General features: G+C 41.2%; 1 protein-coding gene across 3 annotated transcripts in view; it reads right to left on the bottom strand.

Moving 5' to 3' along the window:
• Nucleotides 1–14974, bottom strand: part of LOC109916905 (tyrosine-protein phosphatase non-receptor type 3-like) — a 225860-nt gene that overhangs the window by 41573 nt on the left and 169313 nt on the right. Inside the window, exon 24 of one of the 3 annotated variants that reach the window (XM_048614873.1) lies at nucleotides 8255–9806. The exons of the other annotated variants lie outside the window; for them this stretch is intronic. Coding sequence (XP_048470830.1) covers nucleotides 9717–9806 — 90 coding nt within the window. The 3' untranslated portion in view covers nucleotides 8255–9716. Of the gene's footprint in view, nucleotides 1–8254; nucleotides 9807–14974 lie in introns of those variants that run through there. 3 annotated transcript variants of the gene reach the window in all.

The following is a 14974-nucleotide window of genomic DNA, read 5'->3' as shown; positions in this document are numbered from 1 at the left end:
ACCTGAACAGGAGCGAGACTCTGAAAGCTTGACTTCAAATAAAAGTGTCGGGCTATAACCTGGCATTGTGAATTTTGACCTTGTCCACCCCACTCCAACACTGGCACCTCCACAGCGCACGTTTCAAATGTGTTGGATTTATACAATAATTGGTCCTTTAATTGCAAAGAATCAGATAAAATATGCAACACACACAGTGCAATGGTTTATATACTTTTGGGAGAATTAAAAGCTATTTATTACGTGGGTTAATAGACCCTTAGAAACAAGGATTTGATTTCTGTTTTAACAAAAACTGTGTTCTACTGAGAGATCACAAGACCCGGTTGCTTAGGAGATGAACAAAATAAAAGGGTCAGTAAGTTATTTATAGGTGTCAGCAGGCTCCTTGAGCTAATTGTTGGTTCGAGCAGAGTAATTTGAGAGTTCGGAACAAGCTGGGATGAAGGAAACATCTTGTTGAGCAGAATTCAGGTGAAGTTTGGGTGTTGGCGGAAATAATTAAGAGGTCCTGTTAGGTGATTATTTCTATTGGTAGCGAGTTGACCGATATAGCCAAGCCAGGAACAGAGGTACACACGTTTAGATACAAAACACCATAATTGAAGAGGTTTGAAGCAGTGAAGTTCTGGTCAGATATTATTATGCAAGATACCGGAGATGCCTATTTTGAACATGGAGTTTATAACGTCTGGGTGGTTGGTGGAGATTTGAGGAGACAACTTTGCTGGAAGTAAATGGAAGAACTGGAAATCTTAACATACTTATGAATCATTATCACAGTATACATAAAAAGCACTTAATCTTCCAAGTTTTATAAATATCTCACTTCTTGGTTTTGGATGCAAATGTAATAGGTGAAGGAACAAAGTGGAGTTCATAGAATCTGCATAAACAAGTAGAACATATTTCAAATAAAAACCAAATGAACTGCAGATGCTGTAAATCAGGAACAAAAACAAAGTTGCTGGAAAAGCTCAGCAGGCCCGGCAGCATCTGTGAAGGAGAAAACAGAGTCAACGTATCGGGTCCGGTGACCCTTCCTCAGAACGGATGGTGGCTGGGCTGGGAAAACAGCAGTTTATACGCAGAAAATAGCGGGGTGGGTCGGGTAGGGAGTAAACGATTGGGCTCTATCCTAAGAGAGAGAAAGACAGTTGGACAGACAAAGAAGTTGCTAACGATCAGGCTGGGAGGGTGAATAGTTGTTACTGGGGACTGTTAGTGACTAACTACAGGGGGTGTGTAATGGTAGGCTATGTGGTAACAAGGCCTGGTGTGTGGGGTGGGGTGCTGGGACATGGGAGAGATTAGGCCCTGAAATTAGTGAACTCAATATTGAGTCCAGAGGGCTGTAGGGTCCCCAAGCGGAAAATGAGGTGTTGTTCCTCCAGCTTGCGTTGGGCTTCACTGGAACACTGTAGCAAGCCGGAGACAGATGTTGGCCAGGGAGCAAGGTGGTGCATTGAAGTGGCAGGCAACAGGTAGTTCAGGGTCTTTTTTGCGAGTAGAACGTAGATGTTCTGCAAAGCGGTCGCCAAGTCTATGCTTCGTTTCCCCAGTGTAGAGGAGACCACATTGTGAGCAGCGAATGCAGTAGACTAGATTCTGGGAAGTGCAGGTGAAGTGTTGCTTCACCTGGAAGGTATGTTTGGGCCCTTGGATACTGGGGAGGGAGGAGGTAAATGCGCAGGTGTTGCCCCTTCGCCGGTTACAGGGGAAGGTGCCGTAGGGCTGTGGGGAGGTGTTGGGGGTGAAGGAAGTATGGACCAGGGTGTCCCGGAGGGAACGGTCCCTGTGGAAGGCAGATAAGGGAGGGGAGGGGAATGTGTGTCTGGTGGCGGCATCTTGCTGGAGGTGGCAGAAATGGTGTCTGATGATCTTCTGGATGTGGATGCTGTTGGGATGGTAGGTGAGGATAAGGGGAACCCTATTGCTGTTGCGGGAGGGAAGAGAAGGGGTGAGGGCAGAAGTGCGGGAGATGGGTCAGACCTGGTTGAGGGCCCTGTCGACAACGGAGCTGGGGAATCCTCGGTTGAGGAAGAATGTGGACATTTCAGAGGCTCCCTTGTCGAAGTTGGCCTCATCTGAACATATGCGACAGAGACAGAGGAACTGAAAGAATGGGATAGAACATATTTCAGATTGAATGGTTCTCAACTTCACATGTACTTTGGTCCATATTTGCAGATTAGAAGGTCACAATAATGGGAATGGATGAGTAAACCAGGAACCAGGGGTCAGTCCGCTTGTCTCCATTTTCCACTGCCCAGTCATAAAAGTCTCTAATCTTTTCCCAGGTAGAAACCATAGAGTTCACAATGCTCTATAATTGAATATCCTGGCTGCTGTCTGCTCCCAGACTCCACTCCTGCATGCTGATGGCCCGTGAGAGAATGTAAAAGGAAGAGGCTCCAGGCCCCAGGCGAGATCCTTCTCACAGCAAAACCACGCGTCAGCTTCCCATCTCGGCTGTGCATGTCTCAGGCCAGGACCCTTCTTCAGAAAAGATTTTCTGAAGAAGGGTCCCGAGCTGAAACGTCAGCTTTCTTGCTCCTCTTATGCTGCTTGGCCTGTGTTCCTCCAGCTCCACACTGTGTTATCCCTGACTCCAGCATCTGCAGTTCTTACTTTCTCAAAGTGGAGTTAACATATTAGATTTGGGCAATGGTGTTTATTTTAGTTTCTTTAATATGACTGACTATTTACGATAGAATGCAATTTCTATAGTTCATATTGTTTAATTTTTGTGCAGAATAATTCTTTTGTTTAAACTGGGAGCTTCATGGCTTCATTTTTTAGTAAATACCTGTGTTCTTTGCTTCTAAAACAAAAGTAATATAGTAAACAGGTTACCACTATATGGTAAGTTCATAACAGGCAATTCAACTAAACTGCTCTATGTCAGTGCTTACGCTCCACATGAACATTCTCCAACCACTCTTACTCTAACCTTATCAAAATAATCTCCTTTTAGCTTCTCTCTCATGTTCATCATTATCTTCTTAGAAGCATTGAGACTATAAACCTCAACTAGTCTCTGTGGTAGCACGTGCTATATTCGAACCACTCTCTGGGTGAAATAGGAGCATCCTTTATTGTTTTTATTTGTGACTATCTTATACTTGTAGCTTTCATCTCTCTAAACATGGGATCATCATGATTATAGATTATTGATTATACGAATGAGGCCTGGTCTGTCTAGAATTTAGAAGGCTAAAGGTTGATCCGATTGAAGTCTTCAAGATCGTACAGGAAAAGACTGGTATATCTGTCTGCAGAAACCCTATGCAAGTTACAAAAATCAGAGACTTCGGACAATTCCAGTGAATACTTTGTCTATCCCTGAGGAACTATTAAACTGACTCACAATTGCCAGTCTCCGCCCCAACAATATCCCTGCTCCCCCTTATTAGGGCCTGGCAGCGCCCCCAGGGCCGACTCTTCACCCCGATCCACCCTCTGACCAACTGAGCACCACTGCCAGTGGACCCACCCTTGAATCCCAACACCTCTACCACCAGATCCAATCCCCTCTTCCCTCTGCCATAAGTGCCAGCCCAACCCCTGAAACACTCATCCACATGCTGCTGCAGCCAGACCCATTCCTCCAACCCACCCCAACCCAACCCAACCCGAATGCTACCCACACCTCCCTACCTCCCCTTCCACTGCCAGACCCAAAACATCCTCCAGATCCAATACCTATCATACTCACCACCTGCCGGATCGGATTTCTCCAGTCCATCCTGATCTACCCTGGACACCGAGCTGGCCCCTTGCCACCTTTCACCCTACCCCACCTCAGCTAGTACCCTGTTCAGCAGGTGTCCTACCCAGCTGGCACCCTACCTCATCACACTCATTCCTTACTCAGTTGGTACCCTGGCACTGTACGTACCTGGTACCCTCCCAGCTAGCAGCCTCCACACTAGGCACTCTAGTGTGGCTCCCTATCCCCTACCCATTTGGCACCCAATGCTCCCAAGCACTCTAACTGCTGTCAAAGGGTAAGTACAAAGTGGCTGTCAGGTCCTTTAAATTTAAGAATACAACAGCTACCTGCTACGAAAAGGGGCTTTTCTCTGACAATTTGATGCTGTGAAGGAACTGTCAGAAAGGAAGTATTGCTCTGGATTTCTGAGAGAGCACCAAGCAGAATTTCCTCTCAGAAATGCAGAGCTCCTTCCTTTCTTTAAAAAAAAAGGCAAAACTAGAAAATCTGGCTCAGTAGTTTTAATGCTTTGTGAATCTGTATTCCCAGATTTTTCTGCTCCTCTACCTCATTTAGACTTTGGAGGTAATGTGTAATGCAAAATAACATGCATCTGCTGGCTATATTAATACAGGCATTTAAAATAATGTTCTATTTCACAGTATAATAAACCTTCCATTTCTGGATAGAATCTAAATAATTCTAACATTTTAGATTTCAATGAGACAGAAAATAGAAACATGGAAGCCTGCCTGGGCACATAAATTGGAGCAATACAATTACCAGAATAAAACTTTCAACTCTGAATGAAGATCATAGGAGATATTCCTTATGAAAGTGATGAAATAGCCAATAACATCACATCTCCAGCTCAGCAAGCCCACCTGTTTCTCATCTAACCCCTCGTCGTCACCCTCGTGAAGCAACATATACCAAACTTAAGTGTAATAGACTTCCATGTGCTTCGATTGCATCTATCTCACAATCTACAATTAAACTTTAACTCATAAAACTAAACTTATATACTAAAATACATGAACATCAAACTAGATATGTGTGACAAATTTGTATCTTAGGGCACTTTATCACAGTCAAGGTACTGTATGAATTTGACGCTGTTTGTAATTAATCATCATTTCCATGAAGAGAACTTGCTCATCCCCCATTGCCAATGAATCAGAACCTTTCTTAGATCATCCTCTAGACACATTTAGTGGAATGCGAAGAAAATTTGCCACTATATTTTACCTTTCCAAAAATATAACAATCTGCTGTGAGTTCTTTGCGTTCAGCAGACGCACGAATATATGCTTTTAGACCAAAGCTTTAGTGAGAAATTAAAAAAAATGTATTTTACTGCTGAAAAGAGACAAAGCTTTTTGTTTAACACTCATCAGAACAAATGCAAAAATGTCAACTTTCAACCAATCTCAACAATTTCTAGCATAGAAGAAATGTGAATTTTGATTGTATGGCAAGGCAATTCTGATTGGTTGAGGTAATATTACAAAGAAAACAACATAGAACAAAAGGCTCCAAAACCTTCTGGCGAATTCAAAAAAGGTGCATAGGATGAACGTAATCCTTTTGTTTGCAGTAAAAGGGACCTTACATATCAACATCTTTAGGGACATAGTGCAGGAGAGGAGGGTGAGGTAAGAGCCTTTGGGGGCACTGGGGAGATAAGGGTTTACTGGGTTAAAAACATAAAACATTCTAAATCTGCTACATATGTACTTCTTACCATTTTTGCTCTTTCTTGGAATGGTGGAACATTTCATTAGATGATTTGAATTGGGCTCCCACAGCGCAGTTGGAAGCTGTTTTACATTCAGTGGTTGTCAGTCCTGTTTCCCAATAAATTTGGCAGCTCAATACAACTGGAGAGCTTATGGCTGCAGGCGAACCAGGTGAAGCCAGAGTGTTATTCCAGCCCCTCAAGGAAAACGTTGGCCGACAGTGGCTTCACCTTGCTGCCATATTTAGCCAAGCAGCTTTGTCAAACTCTGATCCAGAGCCTTGTGTGTGCAAGTTGTTGATACCCATTACATCACCCAAGAATAATTAGAGCAAGGAACATAGGGTACATCCTTAAGAGTGTGGCAGTATATTAGGCTGACAGGTTGTGAAAATAGTAGAAAAGAAAAGTAACTTCTGTTTCTCAACACACATAGCATTCGTAATAAAACGTATGAATTGACAGCTCCAACTGTGAAGTGAATGAGAGGAGGATCCCAAGGCGGAGTCACTAACACCAAGAGGAGTGGGTGAGAGCAGGATCCCAAAACACGTAGTGAGTTGAACCTAGAGGTAAACTCTGAGACAAGCGGTCACAGCACCTAGAGGCATGGGTGAGGGGAGGACCTCAAGGCAGTCTGGTCCAGTCTGTGAATCCAGATGGAGTTGACCTTGTTCTGAAAAAAAAAATCCAACTGCAGAACCTGCCAGCTATATGCCCTACAAAAAATGTAATTTATAAATATCAAGATTATTGTAATTGTTTTGAGACAGAGTGGAACATTGAATATTGATTTAAAAAGAAATTATTTCAATAGCATTTCCTGCAATTCTCAATTTGAAATGTTGTGCCTTCAGGCTGTAAATATTAAGAGTATCACAGCTTTACTGTGGCACTGAGGGTGAAACATGCTTCATGGACCATTTGAATTTTGTTGCACTTTCATTTTCCAAGTCTTTCAAAATGTCTTGCTCTGTACTTTTACAAATTTTATTGATAAAGCATATTTTTGGAAACAAGTCAGGGGTAATATCACAGAAAAAAACAGGTAGTTAGTGATTATTTAACTCACTTAAAATTACTTGCATTTTAAATGATATTTTATTAGAATGCAATTTATTAATTGTAGTAAAGCTCTTTAGGTTGGCTGATGAGGATTTCCTATATTTCTTAACTAGGGAATTTCAATAGGGTGAGTAGGAGATTTATCGAAATTACAGTATGCACAGAGAGGTCCAGAGACATTAATTAAAATGCAAATCAGCAAAATTAGTGACTATAAAGATGGCTGGGCAAGAGATGCTGGTGTAACCCAGGACAAACATCTACCACAGGTATCTAAAGCTGGAAGAACTTCAGCTCAGTCACTGAGCTGAAGGTTGATTTGCAGACAAATCAGGGAAGAGAAAATTTAGCCGAATACTGTTCCAAGAGGCTGTCGAATCTTTTAGTAGAGAGTTTACTAATATGGTCCACAGCCAGGAACAGGAGGATATGACTGCAAGTGTCGTCAATGGGGATGGAGAAGACAGAATTGGTAGAGTCTCAGACATTGGAATTATCTGATGGAGGGGAGGTAGTTACAGCCTCTACTGACAAAAGTGGGGGTCTGTTGGATAGGGGTGCCTGAGGACTGGAAGACAGCTAGAATGGTACTATTATTCAAAAAGGGTGGTAGAGATAAACCAGGGAATTAAAAGCCAGTGAACATAACATCAGCAGTAGGAAAACTATTAAAACAATTGAGGGACAGAATTTATCTCCACTTGAAGAGGCAAGGGTTAATCAAGGATAGTCATCATGGGGATGACGACAGTTATGGGGAGAAAGCAGGAACACAGTATGAGTTCAACGGTTAACTATGGCTTACTCCTTCACCATGTTTCTATGTAGATTGGGCAAACTAGATTTGTAAAGGTAGAAAATGAGTTCATTGAGTGTTCCCAGGACAGTTTCTTCGAGCTAAATAAAACCAACTGAGGGGAAGCTATTCTTAACCTGGTAAGGAGCAAAGAGACAGGATTAATCAATAAACTCATGATAAAGGAGCCTCTAAAGCCACTGTGATCAGAACTTGGTAGAACTTCCCATTCAGTTTGAAAGGGAGACATTTGGTTCTCAGGCTACAATTTTAAACCTAAGTAAGGTTGCTGTTATGATATGAAGGCATAACTAGATAAAGTGAACCGGGAAATTAAGTTAAAGTAAAAACAGTAGAAATGCAATGGTACAATATTAATGAGATATTTAATAACTCAAAGCAAAGATGTGGCCAATGAGAAGGACTGAAAAAGGTGGATCACCCATGGCTAAGGAAACTAAGGGTTGAACGGAAAGGAACACTGTACAATTTTGCACAGGTTAGTGGTAGGCCAAAAGACTTGGACAAATTTTATGGACCAAAATAGCTAAAGCAAATTCACTTACACTGGAAAGTCAAGAGATGAAAGGGAGAAGGGAGTTTAAAAGCAATCACCATCACCAGGGAAAGATGCTGGGCTAATTATTAGTCCCAAGTCTGACAGGTTTCTTGAAGCACATGGCATGCATCTTACAGTCTTCAAAGAAGTGGCTGCAGAGATAGCAGAGAGATTGATTACAATCTTTCTAAATTCTTTACATTCTGGAAGAGACCCAGCAGATTGGAAAATACCTAACATAACATGATTATTCAAAGAAGGAAGGAGACAGAAATCAGGAAACTGTTAGTTAGGATAGCATCTGTCATAAGAATTTGAGAGAATCTATTATTGAGGAGGTTATAACAGGATACTCAGAAATTCATAAAATAATCAGGCAGATTTGTGAAAAGGAAACAGCGTTTAATGCATTTATTAGAGTTCTTTGAGGAAGTAACATAAAAGGTGCATAGAATGAGAACCTGAGAAGGTGGCATATTTAGATTTACAGTATGTATTTAATAGTATGTCACATCAACCATTACTACACAACAAGATCTTATTTTGTGTAAAAGGTAACATATTAGCACAGATGAAGGACTGGTTAGCTAACAAGAAGCAGAGACAGATTAATTTCTCAGGCCAGCAAGTGGACTGCCACAGGGACTACTGCTGAGGCCCCAACTTTACATAATCAACATCAATTTTTTTTGGTAACATGACTGAATGCATGAAAGTTAAATTTGCTGACAATACCAAGGTAGATAGTTATCAAGAGGAGATAGATGGGGTGCAAAGGGATATAGACTGGATAACTGTGTGAATAAAAATTGATAGAAAATGGCAATTTATCCATTTTGGCAGGAAGAACAGAAAAGCAGTATAGCATTTAAATAGGGAAAAATTGTCGAGCTCAGAGTTAGAGGGATCTGGGTATCCTGGTACATGAATCACAAAAGGTCTGCAATAGCAGCAAGTGATTAGAAAGGCAAATGTAATATTGATGCTCATTGCAAGAAGAATGTTGTATGAAAGTTGGGAAATTTTAGTGTAGCTATACAGGGCGTCGGTGAGATCACATCTGGAGTATTCTGTACCATTACTCTCCGTATTTGAAAAAGGACAAAGTTGCATCACAAACAGCTCAGAGAAGATTCACTTGACACATTTACAGGATGAAGGACTCATCCTGTGAAGAAAGGTCAAACAGGTTAGGCCTTTACCCACCGGAGTTTAGAAAAATAAAACATGATCTTATTGAAGCATACAAGACTCTCTGAAAGGATTTGACAGGGTGGATTTTGAGAGGACATTTCCATTTTAGGAGAGACTAGAACTAGAGAATACAGTTTATAACAGGACCTCTGATTAAACGGAGAGACGTTTTCTCTCAGAGGATCATTACTCTGTAGCATTCACTTGACCAGAAAACCTTGGAGGCTAGCTTGTTGAATTTATTTAAGATGGATAGTTTATTGATAGATAAGGGAGTCAAGGTTGCGGGAGGCAGACTGAAACGTAGAACACAGAACAACCAGATCAGCTATGATCTTGCCGAAAGCAGCGGCAGGCTGGAAGTGTCAAATGCCTACTCATGCTCTTAAGCGTTATATTCCTACATAAATGATCAGAGATACAGTTGTAAGGTGATGAAAACTGGGAGCTGAATATTTAAGGACATATGACATTTTATAATTACAGGAAACTAGGAAGAGGAGGAGGAGTAGCTCTTTTAATTAAAGATATCATGTAATGCATATGTTGGTATGGCCAATTATAGATCTCCTATACAATAGTAGTCAAAACAAATAACTAGATTTTTAAACATATTATCACAATCAATCTACTACTGTTAGACAAGTTACTATGTAAGTTGATTGAAGACATTAAGAATATGTGGTTTCCTTCCTGTACATGATAATATCAAGAGATAGCGAGGCTGTATTGTGTAATCCTGAAGCAAAGAGAAAAGTTCAAATTAACAAAATAAATCAGAATTAAGAACAGAATATATTATTTGTATTGAAAATCTTGGGTATGTTCATTTCCAAAAAGAAAATTTAATTTTAACACAGTATTCACTCAGGAGAGGGTAGATGTAGGCACAAAATTTAGGAAGATTGACTTTGAGGTGCTTGAGCAGACTGATTATAGGGAGTGAGCAGGTATTGGTGGGTATAAAAGTGGACAAATTCCTAATTCCAGGTGAATTACACCCCAGACCACTGTGGGAGGCAAGGAAGGAAACTGCAGGGGCCCTGACCCAAATTTTTAATTCCACTCCGGCCACAGGGGAGGTGCTAGAGGACTGGAGCACAGCTAATGCGGCTCCTCTTTTTAAGAACGGTGGTAAAGGTATGCCAGGGAATTACAGAGTCTCACTCAGTGGTAGGAACATTATTGGAGAAAATTCCATTTAGAGAAGCGAGGTTTGATCAGGGACAATCAAAAAGGCTTTGTCAGAGGGAGGTCAACCCTAACAAATCTGGCTGAACTTTTCTGAACAGGTAACCAAGTGTGTAGGCGAGGGAGTGCAATTGATGCAATTTACTTGGATTTCAGCAAAGCTTTTGACAAGGTCCCACATGGGAAACTGATAAAGTAGGTAAATACATGGGCTCCAGGGTAACTTGGCAAATTGGATCCAAAACTGGCTCAGTGGCAGGAGGCAGAGGGCGGTGGTAAAAGGCCAGTGTCCAGTGGAGTACCACAGGGATCGGTGCTGGGTCCCTTCTTGTTTGTGATATATAATATAAATGATTAGGTGGAAGTGTGCGGGGGGAGGCAGTATGATAAGTAAGTTTGTGGATGAAGCAATGATTGACCTGGTGGCTGACAGTGAAAGTGGTGGTCTTGGGTTACAGAAAGCTATAACTGGATTGGTCAGATAGCCCTATAGAATCTAACCAAGTATGAGATGATGCACTTTGGAAGATGCAACCAAACAAGGGAGCACTCAATGTATGGCAGGATACTAGGAAGCTCAGAGGAATAGAGGGATTGTTTATCCATACATCCCTGAAAGTGTCAGGGAAAGTTAATAGCATAATTAAGAAGGCATAAAAATGCTTGCATTATTAGTTGAGGCATAAATTTGAAGAACAGGGAACATTATTGGAGAAAATTCCATTTAGAGAAGCGAGGTTTGATCAGGGACAATCAAAAAGGCTTTGTCAGAGGGAGGTCAACCCTAACAAATCTGGCTGAACTTTTCTGAACAGGTAACCAAGTGTGTAGGCGAGGGAGTGCAATTGATGCAATTTACTTGGATTTCAGCAAAGCTTTTGACAAGGTCCCACAATGTTGGACTGTACAGAATTTTGGTTAGGCCACTGTGCGCTGTTCTGGTCTCCTCACTATAGGAAGCATGGGATTGCACCGTAGGAGGTGCAGATGTGATTCATGGGATGCCTGGGGTGGAACACTCTAGCTATTGAGAGAGATTGGATAAGCTCAGGTTGTTTTGTTTGGAGCAGAGAAAGTTGAGGGGAAACCTGATAGAGATGTATAAGATTATGAGGGGCAGCTATTCCCCTTAGTTGAAGGATAACAACAAGGAGGCATAATCATAAGGTGAAAAGCAGGATGTTTAAGGAAAACAGTTTTCACACAGAGCATGGTCAGAGTCTGGAATGCATTCCTTGGGAGGGTAGTTGAGGAAGATAACTGCACAACCTTTAAATAAAAGTACTTGAATGAGCACTAGAAATGCCACAACATTCACAGTTATGGGCCAAGTGCTGAAAGGTGGGACTAGTGTAGATTTTGCATAGCATTGTTAATGTAATTATCTGATGGGCCAAAGAGCCTCTTTTGTACTGTATGATTCTATGGTAATTGCATAATTAAGTGCAGGCAAACAATTTAAAGATATTTTTTGTATCTAAGAGTTGACCATGACAATGGAATAGCACGTTCTGGCCACTAAATGGTAGGAGTTTCTCAGCTACAGTTTCTATTTTGATTTTCTCTTTTTCAGGTAAGTGTTTCAATTTCTCATTTTACTTTAAATATTTAACTTTATAATATACGTTATTTTAAGTTTCATGCTGCTCCATTCATTAGAATTCAGAAGTCTGGAAAAAGATTTTTCTATCTTTCCCTTTCTGCTGCCTGTGCTCTCTGCTCTGCATTCCACTAACAAATTTCTCCACTTCCCACCATGTGGAGTATTAAAATTCCCAAAAATCTCCCAGGACTTAATTTTATTGTGACAGATGAGGTTTTCCAGTAAAACCAAGCCTGCCATGCATGAGAGCTCAAGTCTGATAATTGCACAAACTTAATTGAGTTTTTTGAAGAGGTGACAAAGAAGATAGATGAAGATAGAGTGATAGACGTTATTTACATGGACTTTAGCAAGGCCTTCAGCACGAATCTGCTTGGTAGACTGGTTAGTAAGGTTAGATCACATGGAATTCAGGGAGAGATAACCAATTGGTTACAAAATTGACTTGATGGTAGGAGACAGTGGGTGGTGGTAGAGGGTTTGCTGTTCAGACCAAAGGCCTGTGACCAGTGGTGTGCTGCAAGGATCGGTGCTGGGTCGACTGTTGTTCGTCATTTATTTAAAATGATCTGGATAAGAATATAAGAGACATGGTTAGTAAGTTTGCAGATGACACCAAAATTGGTGGTAAAGTGAACAGTGAAGAAGGTTATCTAAGATTACAACAGGATCTTGACAAACTGGGCCAGTGGGCTACAGAATGGCAGGTAAGAGTGTAATTTGGATAAATGTGAGGTGTTGCATTTTGGTAAGACAAACCAGGGCAGGACTTATACAGTTAATTCTAGGGTCCTCAGTAGTGTTGAACTAGTGGTAAAGGTACATAGTTCCTTGAAAGTGGCATCACAGGTAGACAAGGTGGTGAAGATGGCATTTGGCACACTTGCCTTCATCAGTGAGGGCAGAGTACAGGAGTTGGGACATCATGTTACAGCTGTTCAAGTGAGTGGTAAGGCCACATTTGGAGTACTGTGCACAATTCTGGTTGGCCTGCTATTTGAAGGGTGTTATTAAACTGGAAAGGGTACAAAAAGGATTTACAAGGATGTTACCAAGACTGGAGGGTTTGAGTTATAGGGAGAGGCTCAATAGGCTGGGACTTCTCTCCCTGGTGCATTGGAGGCTGAGGGTGGAACCTTACAAAGGTTTATAATTCAAGAGGGGCATAGATAAGGTGAATAACCAAAGTTTTTATCCCCAGTATAGGGGAGTCTAAAACTACAGGGCACAGATTTAAGATGAGAGGGGAAAGGTTTAAAAAAGGACCAGAGGGGCAACATTTTCACAGAGGGTGGTGTGTATATGGAGCAAGGTGCCAGAGGAAGTGGTAGAGGTGAGTACAACTACAACATTTAAAAGACATTTGGACAAGTACATGGATAGGAAAGGTATAGGTGGATATAGGCCAAACACAGGCAAATAGGACTGGTTCAGTTGGGCCGTTACTCTGTTTCTGTGCTGCATGATTCTATGACTCTAATTTCCTTGAGGAACAGGATTGCTATTCACACAAATATGAACAACTGCTTTTAAACAGGAGACTTCTTTGAAAATAACAATTTAATTTCTATAGGGACTTTAACTGGAAGGTTTGGGGAATAGCTTTAAGCTATCAAATGGAAGCAATTCGGCTACTCATTTAAGTGCTCTGAGGAAATCGATGGTGGGAGATGGAGGCTGCAATTGATGCCAACTGTGTGCTTAGGCCTGTAATGACCATGTAGAGCAGAAGTGAAAGAGTAGTGTGTTGGATGGGGGTTTTAGAACCATAAGTCATGTAGTATGCATTCTTTGAGTAGCAATAATTTGCAGTTACCTAATAGAGTCATGCTCCGTTTTCACCCAGCAGCATTGTATTATAGATCTCAATATTTGCAATTTTTAATGAATTTTGATGCTGGAATAATCTGATTTTACAGTTCATGAGCCAGCAGGCTAAGCCTGATTTACATATTACAATGGCAAACAAGTTTTATTTGCTTAACTTGTGAAAGGAAGAACATACGAAATAGGAACGGGCAATATAGTCCCTCAAGTTTTCTCCACCATTTAATACGATGATAGCTGATCCTCTGCTTCAATCTATTTTCCCACTATGCAGAACTCTCCACAATCCTTCTCTTTGATTTGCCAAGATAATTAAAAAAATTGTCAACCTTAAATGTACTTAGTAATGGAGAAACCACAACCCTTGCGGAGGTGGGGGTGGGGGTAGATAATTCCAAAAATGTAGAACCTTGAGGGTTCAATGGGATTGACACTTTATCCCGAGATTATGTTCCTATGTTCCAGACCTCCAGCCTGAAGGGAAAAAAAGATTCTCAGCCAGAGGAAACAAGCAAACTCCTGTTTATCCTCTTAAGCCCTTTCACTCTTGCATGTTTCAATGTGATCACCTCTTGATCTTTTCAGAGTTTATGCCATATTTACTCAGCCTCTCCACATTTGGCAACCCACTCATTCCACGCACTAATATAGTGAGTTTATGTTGTATCACCTCCAATGCAAGTGTATCTTACCCTGAGATATGGGGAGTGAAACACTGCACATTGCACTACAAGTGTGGACTCAAAAAACCCTGCACAATTGTAGGAAGATTTCCTAGTTCTTGTACCACAATGTCTTTACCATTTACCTTCTTCACTGGTTGTTGTACCTGCACTCAATCTTTGAGTGGGCAAATGGAGGACCCCAAGACAATCAGCAGTTTGTGGAGGATTCAGAGACTCCAACATAAAGGAAGAAATCAGTGGTGATTTTAATATTTATCTTACTCTTAAGTGGTAACATTTTTTTTGGATTCTAAAGTTTATGTTAGAACTGAAAGTGGTCATGATGGGGCACATTAATTCATTGAATAATTTAAAGTATTGGCAAAGATCTGTAGCTTGGGTTGTGGATGAGGTTGTTGACTTGCTCGCCGAGGTGGCTTGTTTTCGTTCAAACGTTTCATCACTGTGCTAGGTAACTTCATCAGAGGCTCCACTGATGAAGCGATGTTATTCTACTCCGCTTGGAATTTATACTGTCTGGTTCGTTATGGCGAGTACTGTCATTTCGGGTTTTGATCTGTATGGGTTTGTATATGGGGTCCAATTCTATAATGTTTGTTG

This window comes from Rhincodon typus, chromosome 2, assembly GCF_021869965.1.
Source record: "Rhincodon typus isolate 14 chromosome 2, sRhiTyp1.1, whole genome shotgun sequence".
Classification (NCBI taxonomy): Eukaryota; Metazoa; Chordata; class Chondrichthyes; order Orectolobiformes; family Rhincodontidae; genus Rhincodon; species Rhincodon typus.
The sequence above is the reverse complement of the archived record's forward strand: the minus strand, read 5'-3'. Positions and strand labels throughout refer to the sequence as shown.